Raw genomic sequence first — 27,004 nt, 5'->3', positions numbered from 1 at the left:
TCCAACTCAAGCCACTTATGGTTCTATTATACTCACATGCAGCTGGGACAGTCCCTCAAAAAAATTAAATCAGGGTTTCTATGTGCAGTGGAGGTCGATGAATAAAATGTGTCATGTTCCCAATGAAGATGTGAAGCAACCATTTGAATGTCTTAGGTTAGCTCTTTTCTTCCATTTCATGTTTTTCTTTCTGAAATAAGTGTTGTGGTTAAACACTGACCACCAAGTACATAATGTCCTAAAAATAAATATGTAGTTCATAGAATCCTAGAATGGTTTGGGTTGGAAGGGACCTCCAAAGGTCATCTAGTCCAAGCCCCCTACAGTGATCAGGGGCATTCTCCACTAGATCACTTCCTGTAAATACATGTTTTTGTACATAACATCAAACTTTTGTTACTTACATGGTGCTTTTGGAGTTTAAAAAAAGAAAGCAAACAGCCTTTGAAGGCATTTGACTGTAAAAGGGAGATTGAAGTGTACTGACAACTATTAACAGGTTTTAATCTGTAGCTTTCAGATTGCATTTGAGTCTAACAGGAGCATCTGTGGGAACTGGGTTTGTTTACCCCACAGAAGAGGAGACTGAGGGAACACCTTAATTACTCTCTATGAGAGTAAAAGGAGGTTGGAGTGAGGTGGAGGTTGGTGTCCTCAACCCAATATCAGGTGATAGAAGGAAAGGAAATAGCCTGAAATTGTGCCAGGTTTAGATTGGCGATTAGGAGTGGTCAGGGATTGGAACAGGCTGCCCAGGGAGGTGGTGGAGTCACCATGCCTGTGGGTGTTCAAGAAACGTGTGGATATGGCACTTTGGGACATGGTTTAGTGGCCATGGTGGTGTTGGGTTGATGGTTTGACTGGATGATCTTGAAGATCTTTTCCAACCAAAACCCTGCTGTGATTCTATGAAATATGAAGGACTTGCAGTGAAATGAGAGGATAAAAAGGCTTTTCTTGCAATCCACATCGTTCTCCCTCCTCCTCCAGGAGGAACAGCCTCCACCTGGAAAGCTGTTGCACATCTGTGCTGTGTGAACTGCTCTTGTACCTTTACACTAAATAACAGTGTCTCATTCTTGATCTGCACACTGATGGGAGATGGTGTTTCTTGGTTCTCTCCTGCAGCCAATACCAAAGCCCGCAGCAACGAGTTCGCTGAGAAGAACGGGCTGCGGAAATACGACTACGTCCTGCACCCACGCACCACTGGCTTCACCTTCGTGGTTGAGCGTCTAAGGGAAGGTAAGCCTGCTCTCTCTTCATCTTCCTGTTAGGCAGTCAGCCTCACCCAAGCTGTAGAAGTATGCAATCACAGAATCCTAGAATGGTTTGGGTGGAAAGGGACCTCTGAGTGTCATCTGGTTCACCCCCTGTGCTGTAAGCAGGGATGTCTTCCACTAGATCGGGTTGCTCAGAACCTTGTTGAGGCTGACCTTGAATATCAGGACATCTTCCACTAGACCAGATTGCCCAAGGCCTCATCCAGCCTGGCCTTGAATGCTTCCAAGGATAGGGTCTCAGCTACCTCCCTGGGCAACCTGTTCCAGTGTTCCCCCACCCTCATAGTACAGAACTTGTTCTTAACATCCAATCTAAATCTACTCTTCTCTACTTTCAAACCATTGCCCTTCATCCTATCAGTGCAGGCCTTTGGAAGCAGTTCCTCTGCAGCCTTCAGGTCTTTTCCAACCAAAACAATTCTAGGATCCTCTGAGGCTGTGTAGTAGCAGCAAGTCAGCTTCCCAGTGCTGTCAGCTCTTTCAGGGGCTGCTGACTGGGAGAAGCTGTGCACAATAGAGTTGTGCTGCTTGGTAGCATGGTGGGTAAGAGAGCATGAAATGGTTGTCTTTTACCTAGAGAGGCTCTTCCATCCCTGTGCTAATCTAGGGGCAGAGCTGGTGTCTCTGTTATCAGGGAAATAAAATACACAGGTCTGGTTGCTGGTTAGGTGGAGATGTCTGTGGGTTGTTTTGGGAATGGGCCTTGTGTTGAGATTTGAGGCTATAATGGTCTGTTAGATGATACTGCTGTGGCAGTGAGTCCAATGCAGAGGAGCAAATATCTGCAGGATATAAAAAATGGTGGGGTTGGAAGGGACCTTTGGAGATCACAAAGCAGGATCAGCTAGGGCAGGTCACACAGGAACATGTTCAGACAGGTCTTGAAAGTCTCCAGAGAAGGAGACTCCACAACCTCTCAGAGCAGCCTGAGTTCCAGGCTCCAGCACCTTCACAGTAGTTTCCCTTCATATTGAGGTGGAACTTCCTGTGTTCTAGATTGTGTCCATTGCCCCTCATCACAGGGCAACACTGAGAGGAGGCTGTCCCCATCTTCTCCAAATATTTATACACATTAACAAGATTCCCTCTCAGCCTTTTCTTCTTCAGACTAAGCAGCCCCACGGCTCTCAGCCTTTCCTCATCAGACAGATGTTCCAGTCCCTTCACCATCCTCTTGGCCCTCCACTGGACCCTATCCAGTAGTTCCCTGTCCCTTTTGAACTGGAGAGCCCAGAACTGGACACATTACTCCAGATGTGGTCTCACCAGAACAGAGTAGAATGAATGTATGGTTGAAGAGAATAAACCTGTACAGTAGGTACAGAGTGGCTTACTTATAGTCTTGTTCTTCAAAGAGAAGCAATTCTTGATCATTAACACGTGGTAGTTTTCCTGGCTGCCAAGGGAAGAAGACTGAGATTATTAAAAAGAATAAGGACCTGATGGTTGTTTTTCCTTGCTGGAATCTTTCCTTGGATTTTAGGAGCAGAGCTGGCTTGCATTTTGCCTGATTATTCTTACTAAGCAGATAACCTAAGATGACCATAAACAACTTGATGTTTTGTCCAGCTGGACCACGTATTACTGTGACCCTGTTATTGATAGATATTAGGTGGTGGACATCTTGGGTTTTCATCTTGACTGTTTACTACTCAATTTGCTGTAGTAAAAAAGCAAACTAAATAAATTGCCACACACAATTTCAAGAGCTTGTTTTACTTAAAGCTTGTCAGCACTAGGTTAACCTAGTCCATAATAATCTTTCTGGCCTGGAATGAATTTTCAGTTGAAGGAATGTTTTCCACTTGTAACATTATCAGCTTACCAAAAAACTCTGTTTGCTGCAGAAGGGAACTTTGTGGTCAGGCAGTCATTTTCTAATGTTATAAGAATGCTTTTCTCTTCCTTACTGCATGAGACATCTATGCAGATGAGGCTGTTGGGTTCTACAGAGGGAAGTATTTGATGCTGATTCATTGATTTATCTATTACAAAGTTGGGGAAAACCCCAAAACATTCCAAGATTATTATTTGGGTTTTTTTTAAATCATAGAATCATTTGAGTTGGAAAAGACCCTTGAGGTCCAACCATCAACCTTACTCTATCGAGTTCACCACTAAGCCATATCACTAAGCACCACATCTAAAGGACCTTTAAACACTTCCAGAGTTGGTGACTCAAATCACCTCCTTGAGCAGCCCATTCCAGTGCTTGGTTGGTGTCTAGTGTTAACTGTGAAGCTCTACTTTGACTTCTTTATGCTATTAGAATGACTTTGTTATACTAGAGCAAGATGAGTGCTGTGAAGGATGGGATGTCATCCAGAGGGACCTGGACAGGTTGGAGAAGTGAGCTGAGGAGAATGTCATGAGGTTCAGTAAGACAAAGTACAAGGTCCTGCACCTAGGCTGGGACAATCCTCCACATCGGTACAGGTTGAGGAGATGATGAGATTGAGAGCAGCCCTGCAGAAAAGATCTTGGGGGTGCTGGTGGATGAGAAACTGGATATGAGCTAGCAATGGGCACTTGCAGCCCAGAAAGCCAATGGCAGCCTGGGCTCCAGCAGATGGAGAGAGGGGATTCTGCCACTCTGCTCTGCCCTGATGAGATCTCACCTGGAGTACTGTATCCGGCTCTGGTGTCCTCAACACAAGGGAGACATAGACCTGCTGGATTGAGTCCAGAGAAGGCCACAAAGATGATCAGAGAGCTGGAGCACCTTTGCTATGAAGACAGGCCAAAAGACTTGGGGCTCTTCAGCCTGGAGAAGAGAAGGCTTTGGGGAGACTTTAGAGCTACCCTTCAGTATCTGAAAGGGACCTACAGGAAGGCTGGGGAGGGACTCTTTAGAAGGGCCTGTGGTGATAGGATGAAGGGCAATGGTTTGGAAGTAGAGCAGGGGAGATTTAGGTTGGACATCAGAAGGAAGTTCTTTATGATGGTGAAATACTGGAACAGGTTACCCAGGGATGTGATTGAGGCTCTGTCCCTGGAGACATTCAGGATCAGACCAGATGTGTCCCTGGGCAGCCTGATCTAGTTGGAAGTGTCCCTGCTGACTGCAGGGGGATTAGATAAGGTGAACTTTGAGGGGCTCTTCCAACCCAATGCAATCTGTGACTCTACAAATTTTTATCCTATCAGAAGGGCCCTTTTTACAATCCTGGTTTGTGATACCAGCAGTAATAAAACCAGGGTTATTAAGAAGTTGGTGTTAAGATGAGCCCCAGTTTATGGGCTGTCCTAATGCCTCAACAGTAGCAATATACATAAAAATTATGCTTATTTAATTTTTGTTTCCTGCTCATAACTGCAAGCATAAAGCAGTGTGGGTGACTTTACCACGCAGGAGGGAGTGGTGGAGAGTTTAACATCATATTTACGTCTTTGAAAGTATTTTTGTTCAGAGATGACAACCTTGTTGCCCTATAGCTCTCCCATGAATACAATTTGGCTCCTGGCTGTTTTCCATTCCTGAGGCTCAAGTGTCTTTTTTTCTTCAGGCCTGAGCACATTATTTTGTTCTAAAAATAAGTTGATAAAGAGAGAGCACAAATGTCCTTAGAAGTTTAACTGCTTTTTGAATGTTGAAAGTCCAATATAATTTGGCAAGGACCATGATTAATACTCATCACAGGCTGCAGCATGTAAGAATTGCCTGTCACAACATAAAACTAACTATTAGTGACCTTTCTGAATCAGAAATGAAAACCTTCAGTACAACATTGCTTGTGTCTCTGCAGGTGGTTTTCTCCCTAGAATCATAGAACCAGTCAGAGTTCATAGAATAGAATTGTAGAATCAACCAGGTTGGAAGAGACCTCCAAGATCATCCAGTCCAACCTGTCCCCCAGCCCTATCCAGTTGGAAGGGACCACAAGGATCATCTAGTTCCAATTCCCCTGACATGGGCAGGGACACCCTACCCTAGATCAGCCTGGCCTTAAACACCTCCAGAGATGGCTCCTCAACCACCTCCATGGGCAACCCATTCCAGGATCTCATCACTCTCATGCTGAAAAACTTCCTCCTCAGCTCCAGTCTGAACCTGCCCATCTCCAGCTTTGCTTCATTCCCTTAGTCCTGTCACTCCCTGACAGCCTCAAAAGTCCCTCCCCAGCTTTTTTGTAGGCCCCCTTCAGATACTGAAAGGCCACAAGGAGGTCACCTTGGACCTCCAGACTGAACAGCCCCAACTCTCCAGTCTGTCATCACTGAAGAGGTGCTCCAGCCCTCAGATCATCCTCCTGACCCTTCTCTAGACACACTCCAGCATCTCCACATCCCTCTTGTAATAGGGACTCCAGCCCTTGGATTATCTTTGTGTCCTTCCTCTGGACTCACTCCAACAATTCTCTGTCCTTCTTATGCTGGGGACACCATCATGGATGGTGTATTCAATCTGGAGTCTCAGCAGAGCAGAGCAAAGGGGCAGAATCCCCTCTTTTGCCCTGTTGACCGCACTCCTCTTGACACAGCCCAGCACAAAACTGCCTTTTGGGCTGGCATGAGGGCAGTGCCAACTCATGGTGAGCTTCTCAAGGCAAAGGGTCTAGATACTTCTGTGCAAGGGCAGGAAGTTGCTCAGAATTTGGGTCTAGGTTTTCAGGCCTGGCTGGATTTTTTTAAAGTTTTGTTTTCCAAAGTCCCAAATGACATGGAAAGTTCAGATGGCTTGAATGTCCAGTTTCCAGGAAATAGTAATGATTCCTAGTTGACCTGATTCAATATTGTCTGGATTCCTTGAATTCCATATCTTATCTTGGCACAAAGTCTGTAATTGTAGCCAAATCGTCTGTCAAGAGAAAATAGTTGTTTACAAATGTTTGCTTAAAATTCCTTCATTGCTTCTGGGTAACTTCTGAGGACTAAATAAACATGGAGTGTTAAGCCAGAGCTAAGCTTTTAAAGCCTCGTTGGAGGATTATTCATTCTTTTTGCAGACAGTCATTTCTGTCAACATTAAATGTTCACTGACCCCTCTTTGACATTTCCTCTCTATCCATCAGCGATCTTTAGTCATAGAATCCTAGAGTGGTTTGGCTTGGGAGGGACCTGCAAAGGTCATCTGGTGCACCCCTTCTGCAGTAAGCAGAGGCATCCTCCACTACTAGATCATGTTGCTCAAAGCCTTGTCAAGCTTGACCTTGAGTATCTTCAGGGATGCAGGGTCACACAGGAATAGAATTATAGAATGGTTTAGGTTGGAAAAGACCTCAAAGATCATCGAGTTCCAACTCCCCACTATAGGCAGGGACACCTCACACTGGAACAGGTTGCTCAAGGCCTCATTCAACCTAGCCTTGAAAACAAACCTCCAGGGAGGGAGCATCGACAGCCTCCTTGGGCAACCTGTTCCAGTGTTTTACCACCCTCACTGAATACATCCAGATGGGGTTTGAAAGTCTCCAGAGGAGACTCCACAACCTCTCTGGACAGCCTGCTCCAGGGCTGCGTCACCCTCACAGTAAAGAAGTGTCTCCTCATGTTGAGGTGGAACTGCTTGTGTTCCAGCTTGTACTTTTTGTTCCTCATCCTGTCATTGGGCACTAACAGACAGTGCCTGGCACCTCCATCTTGGCACTCACCCCTCAGATGTTTAGAGACATTGATCAGATCCCTTCTCCGCCTTCTCTTGTCCAGACTAAGCAGCCTCAGGTCTCAGCCTTTCTTCGTAGGAGAGATGTTCAAGTCCCTTCATCATCCTCCTGTGTGTTACAGAGGCGTGGGATATGGAAAGCCCCCACCTGAAATGACATTAAAGGTTGGATCAGTTGTTCTAACATAGCCTAGCCTCCTGTATTTGGGACTGAACAGATTTCTGACTCCCAGGGTGATGTGCTGAGACACTGCCAAAAGTCCTGTGGGTTTTGGTGAGCCTGCAGCTTGTACACTGACTGGCACTGGTGTCTCTCAGAGCAGCTCCTGCCTGATGTTGTGCTGGTTGCTCAGTGCATGCGTAAACCAAAACCAGTCTGGTTTGGAAATAGGAAAATATAAGTGGCCACATGAGCATTAACTTAAGTCCTCAGTCAACTAATTCCAGCCATATGTCATCTGGATTTTCAGAGACTAAGCAGCAGCTATAAACCATGGTTCCTCAATGTAAGGAAACTCTTTCTTCCCAGTTTTTGTTGCTTTGTTGGAGGCTTTTTCTCCTCTGTGGATGTGTGCCTCCAAGGCTCATGTTCTTATGGAGGTTGAAATCACATCATTCTTGTGAAAGAGCTCTGAGCAGTTTTTGAGCTGAAAATGCAGTGTTAGAGCTTCACTGCTTGAACTTGTGCTTGTGACCTACTGACACTGGTGAGGCTGCACCTTTAGTGCTGGGTTCAGTTTTGAGGCCCTCGCTACATTGAAGTGCTGGAGCAGGGCCAGAGAAGGGTAACAAAGCTGGTGAAGGGTCTGAAGAACACGGCTGGTGAGGAGCAGCTGAGGGAGCTGGGGTTGTTTACTCTGGAGAGGAGGAAGGCTGAGGGAAGACCTCATTGCTCTGTTGCTCTCTCTGATCCCCTGAAAGGAGGCTGGAGTGGAGTGGGGGTTGGTCTCTTCTTCCTAGTATCAGGAGATCCAATGAAAGGAAGTGGCCTGAAATTGTTCCAGGGGAGGTTTAGGTTGGGTGCTGGGAACAATTTCTTGGCTGCAAGAGTGATCAGGGATTGAAACAGGGAGGAGTAGAGTCACCATCCCTGCAGGTCTTTGGAACTTTGTCACTTTGGGACATGGTTTGGTGTTGATGTTTGGCTTAGGTTGATAGCTGGACTGGATTATCTTCGAGGTCTTTTCCAACTGAGACTATTCTGTGATTCCATTCCATGAGAATCGAATCCTTTGCGGTAAATAGCAAAGCCTTTGATAAAGAAATCTGTGTGTAAAGTGCAGCTTGCAGGCCTTTTATTTCATTTGTATGTTGGCAGAAAGCTCCTAACATATTAGTTAATTTAAAAGCCAAAAGCAAACAACAAGCAAGACTTTGTTCCAAGCAACAGCACTTTTATCACCAGGCATGTCTGTTGAAGTTCAGCGGTGCAGAAAATCGGATGCAAGCTGTTGTGCTTTCTTATGAATGCTGACAGTTCTCTCTGGAATCTGGGATATGGGAAAGGGCAGCTTGACTTTTTCCAGACTCATCTGAACCGTTGATGATTACCATACCTTGCAAACATCTGTGTGTGTTGGTTTTGACCTACTCCTCAGAGTTAAGCACAAGCTTTCTGTTAGATTATTTTCTGGCCTTTGGTACACACTGAAGTTTCTGTTGCTGTCCCCTAGTCAGAGCAGATGTGGCTAACATGACAGCATACTGGAATTTCTAACATCACTGGGATGCCTGGAGTGATGAGGAGGGAGGTGTCTAAGTCACACATCTGCATCATTAGGTATTTCAATACATGAAGTGTATATATATACACACACTCAAGTTGCATCAGGGGAGGTTTAAGTTATTAGAAAAAAATTCTTTCCTGTGAGAGTGGTCAGGCACTGGAACAGGCTGCCCAGGGAGCTGGTGGAGTCACCATGCCTGTGGGTGATCCAGAAACACGTGGACATGGCACTCTGGGATGTGATTTACTGGGAATGGTGGTGTTAAACTGATGGCTGGACTTGATCTTAGAGGTCTTTCCTAGCTTTAATGCTCCTATGAGTCTGGTCTACTGGAGCAATATTCTGCACTGCTTGCATTACCTTTGTGGCAAACAGTCCATCATAGATTGCACTCCAGGTGATTCTGCTCTGGCAAAGGGAGGTTGGACTTGATGATCTTTCAAGGTGCCTTCTAACCCCTAACATCCTGTGATTCTGTGATTCACAGAATGGTTTAGTTTGGAAGAGACCTAAAGATCATCTAGTTTCAAACCCCTGCCATGGTCATGGACACCTTCCACTGGACCAGGCTGCTCAAAGCCTTATCCAACCTGGCCTTGAACTGCAGGGAGGGGACATCCACAGCCTCCTTGGGCAACCTGTTCCAGTGTCTCACCACCCTCACTGGAAAGGATTTCTTCCTAATCTTCAGCCTAAATCTGCCCTTCTCAAGCTTCAGTCCATTCTCTCTCATCCTGTGACTACAAGCTCTTGTAAAAAATCCCTTTGCAGCTCTCCTGCAGCCTCCTTCAGCTACTGGAAAGCTGCTTTGAGGTCTGCCTAGAGTCTTCTCTAGGTTGAACAGCCCCAACTCTCCCAGCCTGTCCCTATAGGGGAGGTTCTTCAGCCCTCTGATTTCCTTCATGGCCTCCTCTGGACCCACTGCAGCAGCTCCATGTCACTCTTGTGCTGGGAGCACCAGAACTGCACACAGTACTCCCGGTGGGGTCTCAAAAGATCATCTTTACAGTCCTCCTGCAAAGGATTAGGTTTTCCAAACCATTCTTTCTGCACAGCCCCATCTTTCCCACTTTCCATTCATCCATTCTTTTTGAGAAGGAGCACAGCCTTTCATTGGGAGTTCTGTGGGGGCTGGATGTAAGAATCACTATCACCTGTAGCCTTTGCAAGCTGACAGGTTGTTGCTTGTGTCGCTTATACATCTCTGGTAGTCATCAGTAGTACTGCAGGTTTTATCTTCTTGAGCCTATCAAGATCCACCTACTGAAATACTCTCTTCACACTCTGATGTGTGAGTCAGGGCTTGCACCAAGCAGACAAACCATGCAGGAGATCATGTTCCTTTTACCTCCTCACAGGTTATTAATAGTTGCTGTGGTAACCATACGACAAAGTTGTTATTTGCCAGCAATTACCCCACAGTGATATTAGAGGTTTCCACTGTTGTGCCTTAACTCAGAACACAAAAGTATCTGTGGCAACTATGGGGTAATGTTTGGCAAACGTGGACTTTGTTAATTGCTTCAGCTGGAGGCCTGCAATGATGTTGGCTCATCAGAACGTGAGTGCAGAAACTAGGCTTGGCTGCAGATGAGCTCAGGAAAAATGAGACCCCACCTCAAGTACTGCATCCAGTTCTGATGTTTCCAGCATAAGAAGGACATGAAGCTGTTGGAATCAATCCAGAGGAAGGCTACAAAGATGATGCAAGGGCTAGAGCTCCTCTGCTATGAGGATAGGCTGAGGAAGCTGGGGTTGTTCAGTCTAGAGAAGAGTCTGGGGGGACCTCAGAGCTGCATTCCAGCACCTGAAGGGATCCTACAGGAAGACTGGAGAAGGACTTTTTCATCAAAGCGTCTAGCACCAGGACAAGGGGGGATGGTTTGAAGCTGAGGGAGAGTAGGTTTAGCCTGGATCTTAGGAAGAAGTTCTTCAGTGTGAGAGTAGTGAGACTCTGGAGTAGGCTGCCCAGAGAGGTTGTGGGTGTCTTCTCCCTGGAGGTGTTTAAGGCCGGGTTGGATGAGGCCTTGGGCAACCAAATCTAGTTGAGAGGTGTCCCTGCCCATGGCAGGGAGGTTGAAGGAGATGATCTCTGATGTCCCTTCCATACTGAGGCATTCTGTGAGAAGTGATTGCTCTGTAATAAACAGAAATACTTTCTTCTGAACTGAGAAGGTGTTTCTGCTGCCTTTTAATCTAACACTGCCTCCTCTTCAAGATGTTTCTACAAAAGGGTTTTCTGGTTGGTTGTGCTTTCTGGCTGGGTGGTGAACTGCAAGTGTCTGTAGCAAGGTGTAGCTGCTGGTCTAGGCTTGGTCAGCATCTCTAGGTGTGCTTTTGGAAAGGTCATTTGTCTGCTTGTCATATTTATGTGGGTTGTGTTTTCCTAGAGTGCTGCTCACAGCAGCACAAGGAAGCTTAGCACAGGGTCTTGTAATACCCTTGATGCACCCCATGTCCTGCATGAGGCACCAAGAAGTCCATCTGTGGGCTTGTTCACTACACTCCTTTGTGACAGGCTTGGCATTAATAAAGTTCTTTACAGAGAGTGGTGAAATGCTGGAACAGGTTCTCCAGGGATGTGATTGAGGTCCCATCCCCTGAAGCATTCAAGATCAGCCTTGATGTGGCCCTGGGCAGCCTGATCTAGTTGGAAGATTCCCTGCTAACTGCAGGGGGGTTGGACAAGATGACTTTTGAGGCTCCCTTCTAACCTGATTTGGGTCTCTGTTGGAGTACTGAGCTTTGTGATTGTGTTTAAAGGCTTAAGGCTTCAGGACAGGCAATAGATGAGCCTAGAGTAAAGTTCAAGTTTGTTAATTACTGCTCTGCGTTGTCAGCCACTGATCCATGCACTTGCAAATGATATTGGTTAGCTTGGCAGCATATTTAATTATTGCTGCAGTTGAAATGAATTCCTGTAAGCTGAGGAATAATATTGATACCTGTTTATTTCACATGGCATTACCAGCAGCTTTACGCAGCTTACCTATTTTTTGGCTCCATTTATTAGTAAGGGTAATAATTGCTTCAAGCTTTCTTGAGTTGAGAGGAGCCTAAACATTTCTTTTTCCAGGACAAAATGCTGCTTAACTTCAGCTATGAGATGATGCTTCCTGATGTGTTTTATTAGGAAAATAGTAGCATGAACAGACTAATCCCAAATCATGGTCCCATCACAAAGGAGATTCTCAGTCATGTTTGATGGATTCTCCACTCTTCCACTTTCTGCAGATGTTAGCTGTTTTCATTCCCAGCTGTGTTCAAGTTGCTGTAAATGTATTTTGTCTATTCCTGATGTCACTTTTCTACATGAGTAACTGCTGTCAGGGGAGAAGGCCCATGGAGTATCATCTCAGTTACTGGAAATGTTAGGATTCTCAAGCTGTTCATCTATAGCCCTCAAATCTGTAAGATAGTAACAAAGCCTCAGCCTCAAGCTGTACCAGGGGAGGTTTAGGTGGGATATTAGGAAGACTTTCTTCACTGAAATAGTGGTCAGGCATTGGAACAGGCTGCCCAGGGTGGTGGTGGAGTCACCATCTCTGGAGGTGTTCATAAAACAAGTAGCTGTGTCACTTCAGGCCGTGGTCATGGAGATGTTAGGTAGAGGACTGGCCTTGATGATCTTAGAGTTCTTTTCCAACCTTAATGATTTTACGATTCTTAATCTTTCAATCTCCTCTACATTCAAAATGTGCTGATCTATCATTAAACCTTCAGAAGCTTCATTATGCTATTGCACCTTCAACTCTTCTTCCTTTTGCCCTCCTCCCCATCCCCTGCCATGGTTTTCAGGGTGTACAAAAGGCGCCTAGCACCTTCCTTTCCTGAGCCAAGTCTGATGCCTAGGCTTGGCAATCACTTCCTTCTCTCCTGTGTCAGCTGAGATGCTGAGAGCAGTGCCACGTTCACCAGTTCCACACGTTGCTGTGGCTCTGGTAGTGAAAAACACACCAGGGCAGGGGAGCTTGGGAAAAGTGGTAGTAGAGTAGAACTACTTTTAAAATAGATTTTTATCAAAACATAAACTTCAGCTCTTCAACTCATTCATCACCATATCTCTAATCTCAAGTACTGCAGTCTTTGGGACTTACTTTGTCTATGTTTTCCTGAACTACAGGACTTGGGAGGGCAGGAAGTAAGGTCCTGCCTCTCACTGTTCTTACTTACACAGTGACCAATCCTCCATATCAGTAGTGGCTGGGGGATGAGAGCAATAAAAGTGAATGCTGTCAGTGATCCCAGAATCACAGAATATATTTCATTGGAAGAGACCTTCAAGTCTAGTTCAGCCTTTGGCCCAGCACTACAAGATCACCACTAAACCATGTCCCTAAGCACCAGGCTGTTTAAATACCTCTAGGGATGGTGACTCCACCATTCCCCTAGGCAGACCATTCCGATGTTTGAGAACCCTTTCAGTGAAGGAATATTTTCTGATGTCCAGCCTAAACCTCCCCTGGCATAGCTTATAACCATTTCCTCTAGCCCTGTTGCTTGTCATCAAGAAGAGGCTGCTCCCTCTTTGTTTCAACCTACCTTTAGTTCATTAGAGAAAGCAACAAGGTCTCTCCTCAGCAACCTCTTCTGTAGACAGAGCAGCCCCAGTTTCCTCAGCTGCTCCTCATAGTACTTGTGCTCCAGACTCTTCACCAGTTCTGTTGCCTTTCTCTGGGCACACTCCAGCCCTTCTTACAGTGAAGAGCCCAGAACTGAACACAACACTCGAGGTGTGGCCTCACCAGTGCTGAGCACAGGGGGATGATCACTTCCCTGTTCCTGCTGATCACAGGGTTTCTAACACAAGGCAGGATGCCGTTGGCCTTGGCTACCTGAGAACACGGCTGGCTCAGATTTAGTCAATTATCAACCAATACCCCCAGGTCCCTTTCCAAAACAGTTCCGGAAGTGGGGTCCCAAACAACCTTCTGACTGCCTTATTCTAATCACCAGTCCTTCACTGTGCTACTCTGAGCAGAGCCAGCCCATCTTGATGGTTCTAGCTTTGCACAGGCATTAAGGAATCCATTAGGAGAACAGCATAACCTGCACAATAGATAAAAGGAAGAGAAGTAGTTTCAGAACTGCTCCAGAGACTGGAATTTGTGAGCAGTGGCACATTTGCATTGTCTGCAAGTTGCTATGGGTACAGATGTTGAAAAGCCAAACACAGGAAGGGCAGACTTTGGGGACACATGTCCCGTTTAAAATCCTGTAAGAGTTACTGTTCTTTCCATCTGCTTGGGAGCTTTTGAGAAACCATCCCTTGAAAGGATTCTTTCCTAAGTGCTCTCCAAGTTCATCCTATCAGCAGCACTACTGTGACTTAACCAGCCCTGCTCCTGCCTTCACTTTTGCAATAAAGCATCCCTGCCAAAAGACCCAAAAGCTTCCTGACCTCCTCTGTGAGCCCTCTGCTTTGAGCCCTTGCAGCGTGGGCCAGAGGTAAACGTGAAACATGCTCAGCAGCTATCTGGGACCTTCTTTCCTTCCCATTCCTCTCATTCCCTCTAACAGGACCATATCTTTTTGAGGCAAGTACCTGAAGGGGGCCTGCAGGAAGGCTGGGGAGGGACATTTTACAAGGGCTTGTAGTGACAGGATGAGAGGGAATGGATTGAAGCTTGAGGAAGGCAGATTTAGGCTGGAGATTTGGAAGAAATTCTTTCCAGTGAGAGTGGTGAGTCACTGGAACAGGTTTCCCAGGGAAGTTGTGGATGCCCTTTCCTGGAGGTATTCAAGGCCAGGTTGGATGAGACTGTGAGCAACCTGCTGTAGTGGGAGGTGTCCCTACCCATGGCAAGGGGTTTAAGGTCCATTCCAGCCCAAACCATTGTATGAGTATGAAGTATGTTCTTTCTGTGTGTCTTGAAAGCAGCACTCCCTGGTGTATTAGCATCGCTGCAGCAGGTAGCAGTTAAGCTGCAGTAGCCTCAAACAGTGCTCAAACACGTCCACAGCATTGCAAACATTTAATAAACCTGTTAATAACACATTCCAAACCCTGCTGAGAGGTGGTGGAGATTCATCAGTGTGTTTGTGCTACCTGTGGAGCTAACAAATTCAGTTGACAAGCCATAATGAGCCACGCAAGCAAGCGTGCACTCCAAAGATGCGCTGAATTCCCAGTGTCTAATATCAGCCTTCTACATCAGGAGGGAAGGAATATTCTCTTCATGGAAGGGATAAATGCTCCTGACTTTCAGTCTTGTGCCTGTCTGTATTCTGGCACAAGCTGTAATCAACCAGCTGTGTATTCTTTCGTGGTGCCTTCCTGTTTGGCTAGCAGCGGACAGCAGAGAATTCATTTAAACCAAGCAGCCAGATGCTGACAGAATGAAATGAGCCTCTGACTCAAAGGGTGGGCTTTTTCCTCTCAGTCCACAGAGTCACAGGCTGCATGAATTTGGAAGGAACCCTCAAAGGTAATCTTGTCCAAACCCCCTGCACTCAGCAGGGGCACTTGCAACTAGATCAGACTGCCCAGGGGCACAGCAAGGCTGATCTTGAATGTCTCCAGGGCTGAGGTCTCAACCTCATTCCTGGGCATTGTGTTACAGTATTGTGCCCGTGCAGAGTTGTGTATATGTAGAGGGCTTTTGGTGGCTGATTACACTCTTGGTGGCACTTTAAAATGGATTGCCCAGGGAGATGCTCCCTCTCTAAGGGTGTTCAAGGCCAGACTGGATGAGGCCTTGAGCAGCCGAGTCTAGTTGATAGGCATCCCTGCCTGTGGCAGAGAGGTTGAGTAGATGATCTGTGAGGTTACTTCCAACCTGACCCATTCTGTGATTCTTGTCAAACTGTCTCTGATGAGGATTGCATTCTAAAACCTCATTAATACAGTTAGAAGTGACAAATCATCCTTAGCTGTTGAGAGGCTATGCAGAAAGGATATACCCACCATGATTTTTAACCAGCAGAAGGTTTGTACTCTGCCACCACCGCTGAGCATGGCCACACAAGGGCTGCTTTGCACTCAGACTGAAGAGTTTGTGGCAACAAGGCCAGCATGGATTTCAGGTGGCCATGAAGTGATCTCCTAAGGCACTGCATCTTTTCAAAGTAAAGCAGGAGGAAAGGGATGGGCATTCAGATTGCATAACCAAATGCTGGGGAATTGAGGTTTTTGGGAAGTGGGATTGGATGCAGCCCTCTGGTGGTGCATGCTTTGGAGTGAGAGAACAAGCTTTTGCCAGCTTGATATTCCCTTTGCTCAGAGTAACAAACTTCTGCCAATTGAATGCTTTTTAATGTCAAAGGAAGGGAAGAAAAACAAATGTCAGAGTGGAGAAGAGGGCTTTCAGATTGGTTTGCCATGCAAGGAGCTATGAAGTAAGTTCCCTAAGCTGTTAGGTTTTCTGGGAGAGCCCAGGAGGGGTGAATGTGAGGAAATGAGCTGTGTTTCTTTCTAGGAGGAAGGTGGGACTTGGAAGTGTCCGGTTATAACTCTGGCAGTGTTGCCTTGGTTCCCAAAATCCTACAGCAGTTATCTCAGTGTCAGCTGCTCAACACACTTGACTATCCAGAACCCCCTTCCTTAAACGTTTCCATTATTTCAGGGGAAGTGCTGTGGCAAATGTGAAAGGGTGGAAATAATGGAGGAAGGGAAGGGAAGTGGAGGAAAGGAGGAAGAAAGGAGTGAGAGAAGGAAGGGAGGAGGGCAGAATGAAGGAAAGAGAGGGGAGGGAGGGAAAGAGGGAGGATGGAAGGAAGGGAGAAATGAAGGAAAGAATGAAGGGAGGATGGAAGGGGGGGAGGGAAGGAAAAAGGAAGGAAGAGGGAGAGGATGGAAGGGAGAGGAGGAAGGAAGGAAGAGGAGGAAGGAAGGAAGAGGAGGAAGGAAGGAAGGAAGAGGAGGAAGGAAGGGAGGGAAGGATGGAAGGAAGAGGAGGAAGGAAGGAAGGGAGGGGAGGATGGAAGGGAAGAAGAGGAAGGAAGGGAAGGTGGGAAAAGAAGGAAGGGAGGGAAGTAAGAGGAGGAAGAAAAGAAAGGAAGAAGGAAAGCAAGGAAGGTAGGCAGAGAGGGGAGGAAATGAAGGCAAGGAAGGAAAGTATATGGTTTGGCAATCAAAAAACCCACCACAAAAGCTTTTCTGGTTCTGGAACAGAAATATCACACTGATTTTTTTTTCCTCCCTGGAATTTCCTCTGTCTATCTGGTGTGGACCAAAATCAAGCCTTATCTCAAGAAGGAGCATCAGCATAGTTTTAAACACAGAAGTATGACACTGGAGAACAGTCTCTCTAAAACCAAAAACAAATAAGCACACTGGGAACCCAATTCCAAACACATAAGAGCAGGAACAATATACTGCTGAGGCTTTTGTCACAAAATAAACAAAGACTACTAAGAGCTGCCTGTAAAAAATATTTTGTCTGCTCCTTTAGCATGGACTGGAGCTAAAATGGAAACTTCTGTAGAGTCGGATGATAGCACTAAGTGAATTGGCATTTGCAATTAGTTTTCCAGTGGTTTGGTGGTATTAATAATGCAAGAGAAGGACAGGAGATCCTTCAACCAAGTCGGCACGAAGAGGGGTTTTCATTAGCATTACAATGAGGTCTGAGAACTGGGTATTCTTACTCCCTGGAAGAAAGCAGAAGGAGGGGGAAATAAAGAGCTCGGGGAAGCAAATTTGGTGTTTGGTGAATCCTGGAGAGTATCTAAGTCTGGCTGTTATCAGAAACAGGGGTTAGCATAGCACAAGGATAAAGTATCTTTCTCAGGCTGTTATTGTATTTCATGAGATGTTATTTTCAGCAGTGTTTATTATACAAAAGAATGTTCAGAACCAGATGAATCCACCAGGGAGCCTAGTTAAATAGGAATAAACCAAAGGAGGTACAAGAGAAACAAAATGCTGACATGGATGAGATAAATTGTTCTTGCTGTCGGTTCTCCATAACAGTCTGCTTTGTTCAAAAGCAGGGAGCAGTAGCTAATAGAGCTGCATATTTGTGGGCAGATTTAGATGTCCTGATTTGTCCAACAAGGTAAAATGAGACTGAAACTATTCAGTCTGGAGGAGCTGATGCTTATCAGCAGAACCTTGGGGCTGAGCAAGATTAATTGTAAAGCACTGGATGCAAGTTCATAGATCATGAAATGGTTTGGGTTGGAAGGGACCTTAAAGATGGTCTAGCTCCACCCTCCTCCCTGACATGGGCAGGGACACTGTCCACTAGAGCAGGTTGCTCAAGGCCTCATCCAACATGGCCTTGAACACCTCCTGGGAGGGGGTATCCACTACCTTCCTGGGCAACCTGTTCCAGTGTCTCACCACCCTCACTGGAAAGAATTTCTTCCTGATCTCCAGCCTAAATCTGCCCTCCTCAAGCTTCAATCCATTCTCTTTCATCCAGTCATAACAAGCCCTTGCAAAAAGTCCCTCCACAGTTCTCCTGTGGCCTACTTCAATTACTGGAAAGCTGCTTCGAGGTCTCCCTGGAACCTTCTCTTCTCCAGGCTGAACAGCCCCAATGAGTTGATGATGCTGAAGGTATGGAGGAAGCAGTATGCCTTTTAGTAGTTGCTGTCACCACAGGGCACTCAAGTTAGTCAGAACCATCAGACTAGTTCAGCATTCAGAACAAGAATATGCAGTTCTGCTAAAATGGAGGTGACCAGCTGGCATCCTACAGCAGCTTTGGAATTTGCTGCCTTTGCCATTGTGCCCCAATCCTGAATTCTGTGCTTAGATTTTAGCCTGATGCCCAGCTGCAGCTTCATCAGCCACTGGTGTCTTTTAGGCGAATTCCTGTTTATACTGTCAGGCAGTAGCTCAAGATCATCCAAATTTGGAGTCTTTTCCACTGGGGGGGATTCTTCTGAAGCATCTCTTCCTATGTCTACCTGTAGTAAACAGGTAGACACACTTTCATCCAACCCTTCTTCACTAAATGGTTGTGGTTTTGTCCTCTGCCATGTCCTGTTGCCCATGCCTCAGGTGGGTCTGAAAGAGTGTCCAGAGAGGCCTCACTAGTACTGCAGAAACCACAGTTCATCCTTTAACGTTCCTTCTCTCTTACCACTACCTCCTCGTTTCCATGTCATCTGAGAGCAAAGAGAGGAAGTGGTCAACTGTGAAGTTCAAGAGAATTAAGAAGACTCAAGCCTTCCTGATTTTGCTTCTTAGCCATTTGTTTCTCCTCTCTGTGCACTTGCCACCAGATGTTTGCTCCAGCACTGACTACGGCGCGTGAAGAATTGTGATTGATTTCCCCTTTACTTTCCCTTTACTCTTGTGAGACCCTAACTCGAATACTGCAGCCAGTTCTGGTGTGCCACTCGTAAGAAGGACACAGAGCTGTTGGAGTGAGTCCAGAGGAGGGCCACAAGGATGATCCAAGGGCTGGAGCACTTCTGCTGTGAGGATAGGCTGAGGGAGCTAGAGTTACTTAGCATGGAGAAGAGAAGACTTCAGGGGGACCTTAGAGCTGCTTTCCAACTCCTGAATGGAGCCTACAGGAAGGCTGCAGAGTGACTTTCCATCAGGGAAGGGGGAATGGTATAGGAAATATAGGCTGGATGTTAGGAGGAAGTTCTTCACAGAGAGAGTGATTGGCATTGGAATGGGCTGCCCAGGGAGGTGGTGGAGCCTCCGTCCCTGGAGGTGTTCAAGCAAAGCCTTAGTGCCATGGTCTGGTTGATTGGACAGGGCTGGGTGATAGGTTGCACTAGATGAGCTTGGAGGTCTCCTCCAACCTGGTTGATTCTATGATTCTGTGATATGAAGCTGAAGGAGAGTAGGTTTAGCCTGGATCTTAGAAAGAAGTTCTTCAGTGTGAGGGTGGTGAGACTCTGGAATAGGCTGCCCAGAATGCTTGTGGGTATCCTCTCCCTGGAGGTGTTTTAAGGCCAGAGTGAAAGAGGCCTTGGGCAAACAAGTCTAGCTGAGAGGTGTCCCTGCTCATGGCGGGGAGGTTTGAGTAGATGATCTCTGAGGTCCAATCCAACCTAAGCAGTTCTATGGTTTCTGTGTATTCTTCTCTTGAAAGAAGCCATCATTTGGGTAGGTCCCTCTCTGGAGCATGGAAAACATGATGCTTTACAAACTTCCTTCACTGCAATCCCTCCACATCAAGAACTTCTCAGAAAGGCCCTGTGAGACTTGCACTCTATCTGCCTCCACCCAAGGCAGCTCCAGTTGATGTCTGGCAGCTGCCCAGTACAATAATGCTTGAATCCAGTCTAGGATGGATTTCTTGCCACACAGCAGAGACTTGTCACAGTGACATTTCCAACCCAACCTTACTGAGAGATCTTTGGTTCCTTGGCTTTGTTCAACATAAATACTTATAGAATGGCTTCAGTTGGAAGAGTCCTTAGAGATCATCTGCTCCAAGGTGTGACATTCTGAGTGAAACTCATGTAGCAGGAGCAGCAGGAAGCTGGGTTCAATAGTTTCCCACTGTTTACTGACAGAGACTGAGGGAGATTACACAGCAGAGGCAGCCTTGGGTTGCTGCTCTCTGTTTTCTAAACACTGGTGAAGAATGAGGTTCCCCCTGCCAAACTTGTATTCTGGATGACAGCAGGCCAGCTGGTTGCTCTCAAAGGAGTTTGTTTCAAGTGGGTTTTCTGCTTGAATGATCATATCTATCAGATTTGAAGGCAGATTCATGTTGAGTAAAGCTCCCAGAGGATGTGGGAGTACAACGCAGTGAAGGACAGGATGATCTCTAGCAGAACCTTGAGTGGTGTGCTGGGCAGAGTGCAGAGACCTGGGGTAAGGTCTCCAGCTGTAGCTTTTCCATGATTTTTTGGCTTGAAAAGAGGTGATTGTAACCACAAACCTAGAAGGGAAGAACAATTAAGCCTCTACTGAAACAAGCAAACAGCAGGTAGTCATCTTGTTAAGCAGAGACAAAACTTGTTCCAACGTGTCTGGCTCAAGAGCAGCAGATGCAAGGAGAGCTTAGTCCCAGGACTGGAAACTACTTTCAGCATCTCAACAGGGGGAAAATGGCAAAGCTTTTTTGTATCCAACCTGCGCCCCAGCTGTTGCAGTACCTCGGTATGACTCTATCTCAGTGTCCTGTGAGAACAGGAGCATCTCACACGTTTTTCTGAAGCTGTAACACTTGTGTTAGACACACCGTGCCCTGGCCAGGCTGGAGAGCTGGGTGGCATGAAACCAAATGAAAGTTGTGTATTGTGGCCTTTCAGTATCTGAAGGGGGCCTACAAAAAAGCTGGGGAGGAACTTCTTAGGATATCAGGGAGTGACAGGACTAGGGGGAATGGAGCAAAGCTGGAGGTGGGGAGATTCAGGCTGGCTGTGAGGAGGAAGTTGTTCAGCATGAGAGTGGTGAGAGCCTGGAATGGGTTGCCCAGGTTGGTGGTTGAGGCCCCATCCCTGGAGGTGTTTAAGGCCAGGCTGGATGGGGCTCTGGCTTCTGATGTAGGGTAGGGTGTCCCTGGGCATGGCAGGGGGGTTGGAACTGCATGATCCTTGCAGTCCCTTCCAACCCTGACTCATTCTATGACTCTATGATTCATTAAGGGTAACTGTAACATCCTGCATCTAGGGAAGAACAACCCCATGGATTAGTACAGGTTTGGGGGCTGATCTGTTGTAGAGCAGCTCTGGGGAAAAGGATCTGGAGTCCACAAGAGGATGCCCACGAGCCAGCAATGTACCCTTGTGGCCAAGAGGACCAGTGGCATCCCGGAGTGCGTCAAGAAGTTTGCAGCCAGCAGGTCGAGGGAGGTTCTCCTTGCCCTCTGCTCTGCCCTGGTGAAACCATATCTGGAATACTGTGTCCAGTTCTGTGCTTCCTCGTTCAAGAAGGGCAGGGACTTGCTGGAGAGTGTGCAAAGATGCTGAGGGGACTGGAACATCTCTCTTGTGAGGAAAGGCTGAGGGAATTGGGGCTTTTGTAGCCTGGAAAGGAGCAGACTGAGGAGTGATCTCATCAATGTCTATCAATACTTAAAGAGTGGGTGTCAGGGGCATAGGGCCAGTCCTTTTTTCAGTAGTGCCCAGTGACAGGACAAGGGGTGATGAGCACAAACTTGAGCATAGAGAGTTCTGTCTAAACATGCAGGGGAGCTTCTTTAAGGGTGATAGAGCACTGGAGCAGGCTGCCCAGAGAATTTGTCGAGTCTCCATCTCTGGAGACGTTCCAAACCCAACTGAATGTGTTCCTGTGTGACCTTTTCTAGGTGAACCTACCTTGACAATGAAGGTAGGACTTAATGATCTCCAGAGGTCTACCATTTTATGATTCTGTGTGTTTTCTGCAGTTGCTTTGTAGGAAATTCAGTGGCCTTTAGTGCAAGGTTAGGTTAAGCTAAGTCTTTGTGACTGTCTCTGTGTTGGTCTGGGGTAGGTGGTGCGACTTTGAGAAAAGGTGGTGCAAAGAAGGTGAGAAAGTCAGCATTTAGCTGTCTGTGTTTGAATGCTCATTTAATTTGGTCAGTCTGGCTGTCTGCAAGATGTCTCCCGAGGGAGGGAAACATTGAAGTGTAAAACATCCCAAAAAAGCATCACAACACAGGGGAGGTGAAGCTGAGTGGGGAAATTGCTACTCACCCGCTGAATGGAAACTTAATGTTAAATAAGATCTTCTTACTTTTCACCCTTTGAAACACAGTAAGAGTTCCAGGAGCTAATTACCTAGGGATGCATGATGACATGGAAATATATTAAATATACATAGGTAGCTAAGGGTGAGTATTTGATGCATGCAAAAGAAAAGTCTAGTTAATTTTGATGTAAATGAAGCAACATTAAAACGGCAGTATAATAAGCAACACCACCACCAGTTTGCATTTGAATAGAACAAGGCAGCAAATTAACACTTGAAACGGAGCCTGTCTTCTGAAATGGTCTTTTCCTTGGGTGGGTGTTGTTAGGTAGCCTTATTCACAGTACAAAAGGTGATCTTTTTAGGTGTCTTGGCTAGAAACAGTCAGGCAAGTTCAGGTTTTTCCAAGCCAGTTTAATTCTTTGGGGGGTGTCATGTCTGTGTTAGCATTTCTGATGGTGGAAGGGGACCAGTGTTGAACCAGCGGAATGAACAGGCTTAGTTAAGGCCAGGATTGTGTAAGGACATCGTCCTGGCTTGGGTCTGGGGTAATGTGACCTGCAGAGGTAGGGAAGTGACTGTCCCCCTGTACTCAGTACTGGAAAGGCTGCACCTTGAATACTGGGTTTAGTTTTGGGGCCTTCACTGCAAGAAGGATATTGATGTGCTGGAGCAGGGCCAGAGAAGGGCAGCAAAAGCTGGGGGTCTGGAGAACAGGGCTGGTGAGGAGCAGCTGAGGCAACTGGGGTTGTTTTGTCTGGAAAAGAGGTGGCTGAGGGGAGACCTCACTGCTCTCTACAACTCTCTGAAAGAAGGTTGGGATGAGGTGGGGTTGGTCTCTTCTTCCCAGTATCAGGATATAAATTGAGAGGAAATGGCCTGGAATTGTGCCAGGGGAGGTTTAGATTGGAGATTAGGAACAATTTCTTTGGTGCCCAGGGAGGTGGTGGATTTACCATGCCTGGAAGTGTTCCAGAAACACGTGGACATGGCACTTGGTGACATGGTTTAGTGGCTATGGTAGTGTTGGGTTGATGGTTGGACTCAGTGATCTTAAAGATCTTTCCCAAGCTAAGTAGTTGTATGATTCTTTGACTCTGTGACTGGGTTGTTTCCAGAACTTTGTGAAGGTAATGAAAAGGGCTGCTCTCTCCAAGGCAAATGATGAAATGAGGTGCTCTCTACAAGTGATGCTCTTTACAAAGCCAGTCAGGATGTTGAGTTTGCAGTGGCCTGTCAGAGGTTGGAATGCTCTAAGCTCAGGCTTAGCTGCACCGAGCAGCTCCAGTCCAAATTCAGCCAAGAAGTAACCTGTTACCTAGAAGACAGGAAGCTCAGTTGTGGTGACTGAGTGCTGAAGAAAAACTGAGGAGAGAGAAGTTCAAAAAGAAAGTGCATTTATTTTGAGTCTCCTGCTGCAGATGGCAGTGCTTTGCTCGTGCTTTATTGGTGCTGCTTGTGTGACTTCATGTCAGAATTGCCCATGGATATGTAAAGAGTTCAGATGGAGATTATGTATAGAGCTCCCTTGGAGCTGTTAGGATTTGAGGAGGAGGGAGGAGGGTGTTCATGCAATTTAAAGATGTGTGTTAATATGCATTGCTAAACGCACTTCCCAAGCTGTTGAAGAACAGATGTCTCTGGCACGTTTCAGTGGTAAGCATGTGGCTACTCAGTTCAGAAATACAAATCCCAGAGCATTTAGATGAGTGTCTGTCAAATAGTTTGTCATGAGGCAGGGCTCAGCTTGGAGCTGCATATTCAGTCCCATTCCTTCTTTCTAATCTACTCCTGAGTTTGATTAGATGAGCCACCACTCAGCTTTCTCTAAGGCAGCAGTCACAGAATCACAGAGTGGTAGGGGCTGGAAGAGACCTCCAGAGGTTGTTATGTCCATTCCTTCTGTGCCAAGGCAGGATCACCTAGGGCAGGTTACACAGGAACCTGTCCAAGTGGGTTTTGAAAGTGCCCAGAGAAGGAGACTCCACAACCTCTCAGGGCAGCCTGCTCCAGGGCTCCAGCATCCTCACAGCAAAGAACTTATCCTCATGTTGAGGTGGAACTTCCTGTGTTCTAGTTCATGTCCCTTGCCCCTTGTCCTATCACAGGGCACCACTGAAAAGAGACTGACCCCTTCTTGACAGCCAGCCTTCAGATATTTGTAAGTATCAAGGCCTCATCCAGCCATTCAACACTTGCAGCTTGAAGCCTCCACAGCTTCTCTGAATAATACTCTTTACAAATGTCTGGAGAGCAGAATCCAAAGAATCAGAGTGAATTAGCTTTATAGTTGGTGGTGAGCACTGCTTTTATAACTGGAAAGCTCTAAGACTTGGCCACTGACATGGTGTTCAAGGCCAGGTTGGATGGGGCTCTGAGCAACCTGGTCCAGTATCCCTGCACATGGCAGGGGGTTGGAACTAGATGATCTTTAAGGTTGCTTTCAACTCAAACCATTTTACAATTACTAATTTGAGTCTTTCTTTAGAGATCAGGTTTGGATTTTGACTGTAAAAGCTGGTGCAAAACTATTTGAAGGCCTAATCCATATTTCAGGGGCGAGGTTCAGCTTCCAAAATCATTTGGCCTTTTGTTTTATTCCTTTTGTTAGGGGGCTGGTAACTAATTTGGATAAAACTAACAATGAGAGCAACATTTAAAAGAGACAAAAACGTTATGCTTGAAAGAGCCTGCAGGAAAGCTGGAGAGGCATCTTTCCTAAGGGTGTGATTCTGTGTCTAGTGGCAGGACAAGGGGCAATGGTCTGAAGCTGAGGGGAAGCAGGGTTAGACTGGATCTTAGGAAGAAGTTGTTCAGTATGAGTGTGGTGAGACTCTGGAATACTTTCTACTCCTGTGAGACCCCACCTGTAGTACTGCATCCAGTTCTGCTGTACCCAGCATAATATAGGACACAGAGCTGTTGGAGTGAGTCCAGAGGAGGGCCACAAAGATGATCCAAGGGCTGGAGCACCACTGCTGTGAGGATAGGCTGAGGAAGCTGGGGTTGTGCAGCCTGGAGAAGAGAAAGCTCTGGGGGGACCTTAGAGCTGCCTTCCAGTACCTGAAGGAAGCCTGGAGAGAGACTTTTTGTAAGGATGCCTAGAGAGAGAACAGGGGAGAATGGTTTGAAGCTGAGGGAGAGTAGGTTTAGACTGGATCTTAGGATGAAGTTCTTCAATATAAAGTGGTAAGACTCTAGAATAGGTTCCCTAGAGAGGCTGTGGATGCTTCTTTGGAGGTGTTTTTAAATCTGAATCGGATGAAGCTTTGGGCAACCAAGCCTGCTTGAGAAGTGTTCCTGCTCGTGGCAGGGAGATTGGAGTAGCTGATCTCTGAGGTGCCTTCCAGCCTAAGCTATTCTCTGAGAAATGCTCTCAGAAGTCAGGAAACAGCAGAAAGCTGTTTGTGGAATCCGAGTTTGGCTTTCTTACATGTATATATGAGCTGCTCTGGTCTTTAGCTAAATGCTTGCATGCCATTCTCCCCACACAGACGTCTTCTGCCTCATTGAGCGCTCACTGAAGGAGCAGCTTCTAAATATTTTGTTTTCTCCTCATCTTCGGTGTGTGGCCCCAGGGCTTATTTGCTGTGCTGTTCAAGCTCTTGTCTGAAAACACAATTTCCATATAAGCATCTCTGCTGCTTGCTGCTGCAGTGCTAAAGTGCTTCCTGATCTCAAAGGAATTTATTTTCACTCTGTCTGTATTCATCTCCTGTGTGTGGGAAATGGAAGCACAGCAAGCCTCGGGGTCAGGTCTGCTGCCAGGTTTTAGACACCTATGGACTCGTTTTTGTCAGCCGTAGCACTCTCCATGCAGCTGGCAGCTGGGGATGCTCAGCAGTGCTGCAAAGCTGACCCTGGGAGCTTGCAGTCTAGCACACCAGAAGATAAGTTAACAATCTGCTTATGAAACAGGCAGAAGTAGCATCCAGTTCTCTGGGCCTTCACTTAGCGTGAGGATTGCTTTGCAACTCAGCTGCCTGAAGTTGAACTTGTCCTGTTTCTTCCTTCCTCCTGTAGCAAATGAAGCAAAGCTGCTGGAGAAGAGGAGGCTCAGGGGTGATCTTATTACTGTCTATAACTACCTGAAGGGAGGCTGTAGCCAGGTCGGGGGTGGCCTCTTCTCCCAGGCAACCAGCAATAGAACAAGGGGACACAGTCTCAAGTTGTGCCAGGGTAGGTATAGGCTGGATGTTAGGAGGAAGCTGTTGGCAGAGAGAGTGATTGGCATTGGAATGGGCTGCCCAGGGAGGTGGTGGAGGCACCGTCCCTGAAAGTCTTCAAGAAAAGACTGGATGAGGCACTTAGTGCCATGGTCTGGTTGACTGGCTAGGGCTGGGTGCTAGGTTGGACTGGCTGATCTTGGAGGTCTCTTCCAACATGGTTGATTCTATGATTCTATGAAAGCTCCTGCACTCTGTTGTTACACAACCTCAATTCACTGTAAGGTCAGGCCCTGGGGCAAAGTAGTATTTCATCCTGGAGCTAAAGATGGGATTCATTACGTGGGCAGAGGCCACTTTAGATCCAGCTTATTTACTGCATCTGAGTATTGAACTTTACAACCTAAAGTTCTTTACTACTGATGTATTGTATGTAATTTTGAAAGTATTTAAACAGTGAATCAATAGCTGATCACACAACAGATCACACAGCCCCGGGATGGTTTTCTGCTGTGCTTGACAAATACCCTTCCAGAGATGTTAAACAGTTGTCCCCTTTGCTTTCGGAGGTCCCCCTGGGTTGGCCTAGTAGAGGGGACAACCTCTTGAGCTGTGCCTTACTGCAGCCCTAGCTCCTGATGGGTGAGTGTCCAGAAGAAGGGGCCAGTCTCTTTTCAGTGGTGTCCTTT

General features: G+C 46.6%; 1 protein-coding gene across 3 annotated transcripts in view; it reads left to right on the top strand.

The window, feature by feature from the left end:
- The window catches only part of LCLAT1 (lysocardiolipin acyltransferase 1), a 135,694-nt gene that overhangs the window by 69,394 nt on the left and 39,296 nt on the right, over window positions 1-27,004 (top strand). For all 3 annotated transcript variants that reach the window (XR_010307017.1, XR_010307018.1, XM_064164343.1), the window contains exon 6: window positions 1,129-1,245. Coding sequence is in view for 1 of the 3 variants with exons in the window: in XM_064164343.1 (XP_064020413.1) it covers window positions 1,129-1,245 (117 nt within the window). In the remaining 2 variants the exon portion in view is untranslated. The remainder of the gene's footprint in view (window positions 1-1,128; window positions 1,246-27,004) is intronic.

Source organism: Pogoniulus pusillus, chromosome 25, assembly GCF_015220805.1.
Source record: "Pogoniulus pusillus isolate bPogPus1 chromosome 25, bPogPus1.pri, whole genome shotgun sequence".
In the NCBI taxonomy this organism is placed as follows: Eukaryota; Metazoa; Chordata; class Aves; order Piciformes; family Lybiidae; genus Pogoniulus; species Pogoniulus pusillus.
The sequence above is the reverse complement of the archived record's forward strand: the minus strand, read 5'-3'. Positions and strand labels throughout refer to the sequence as shown.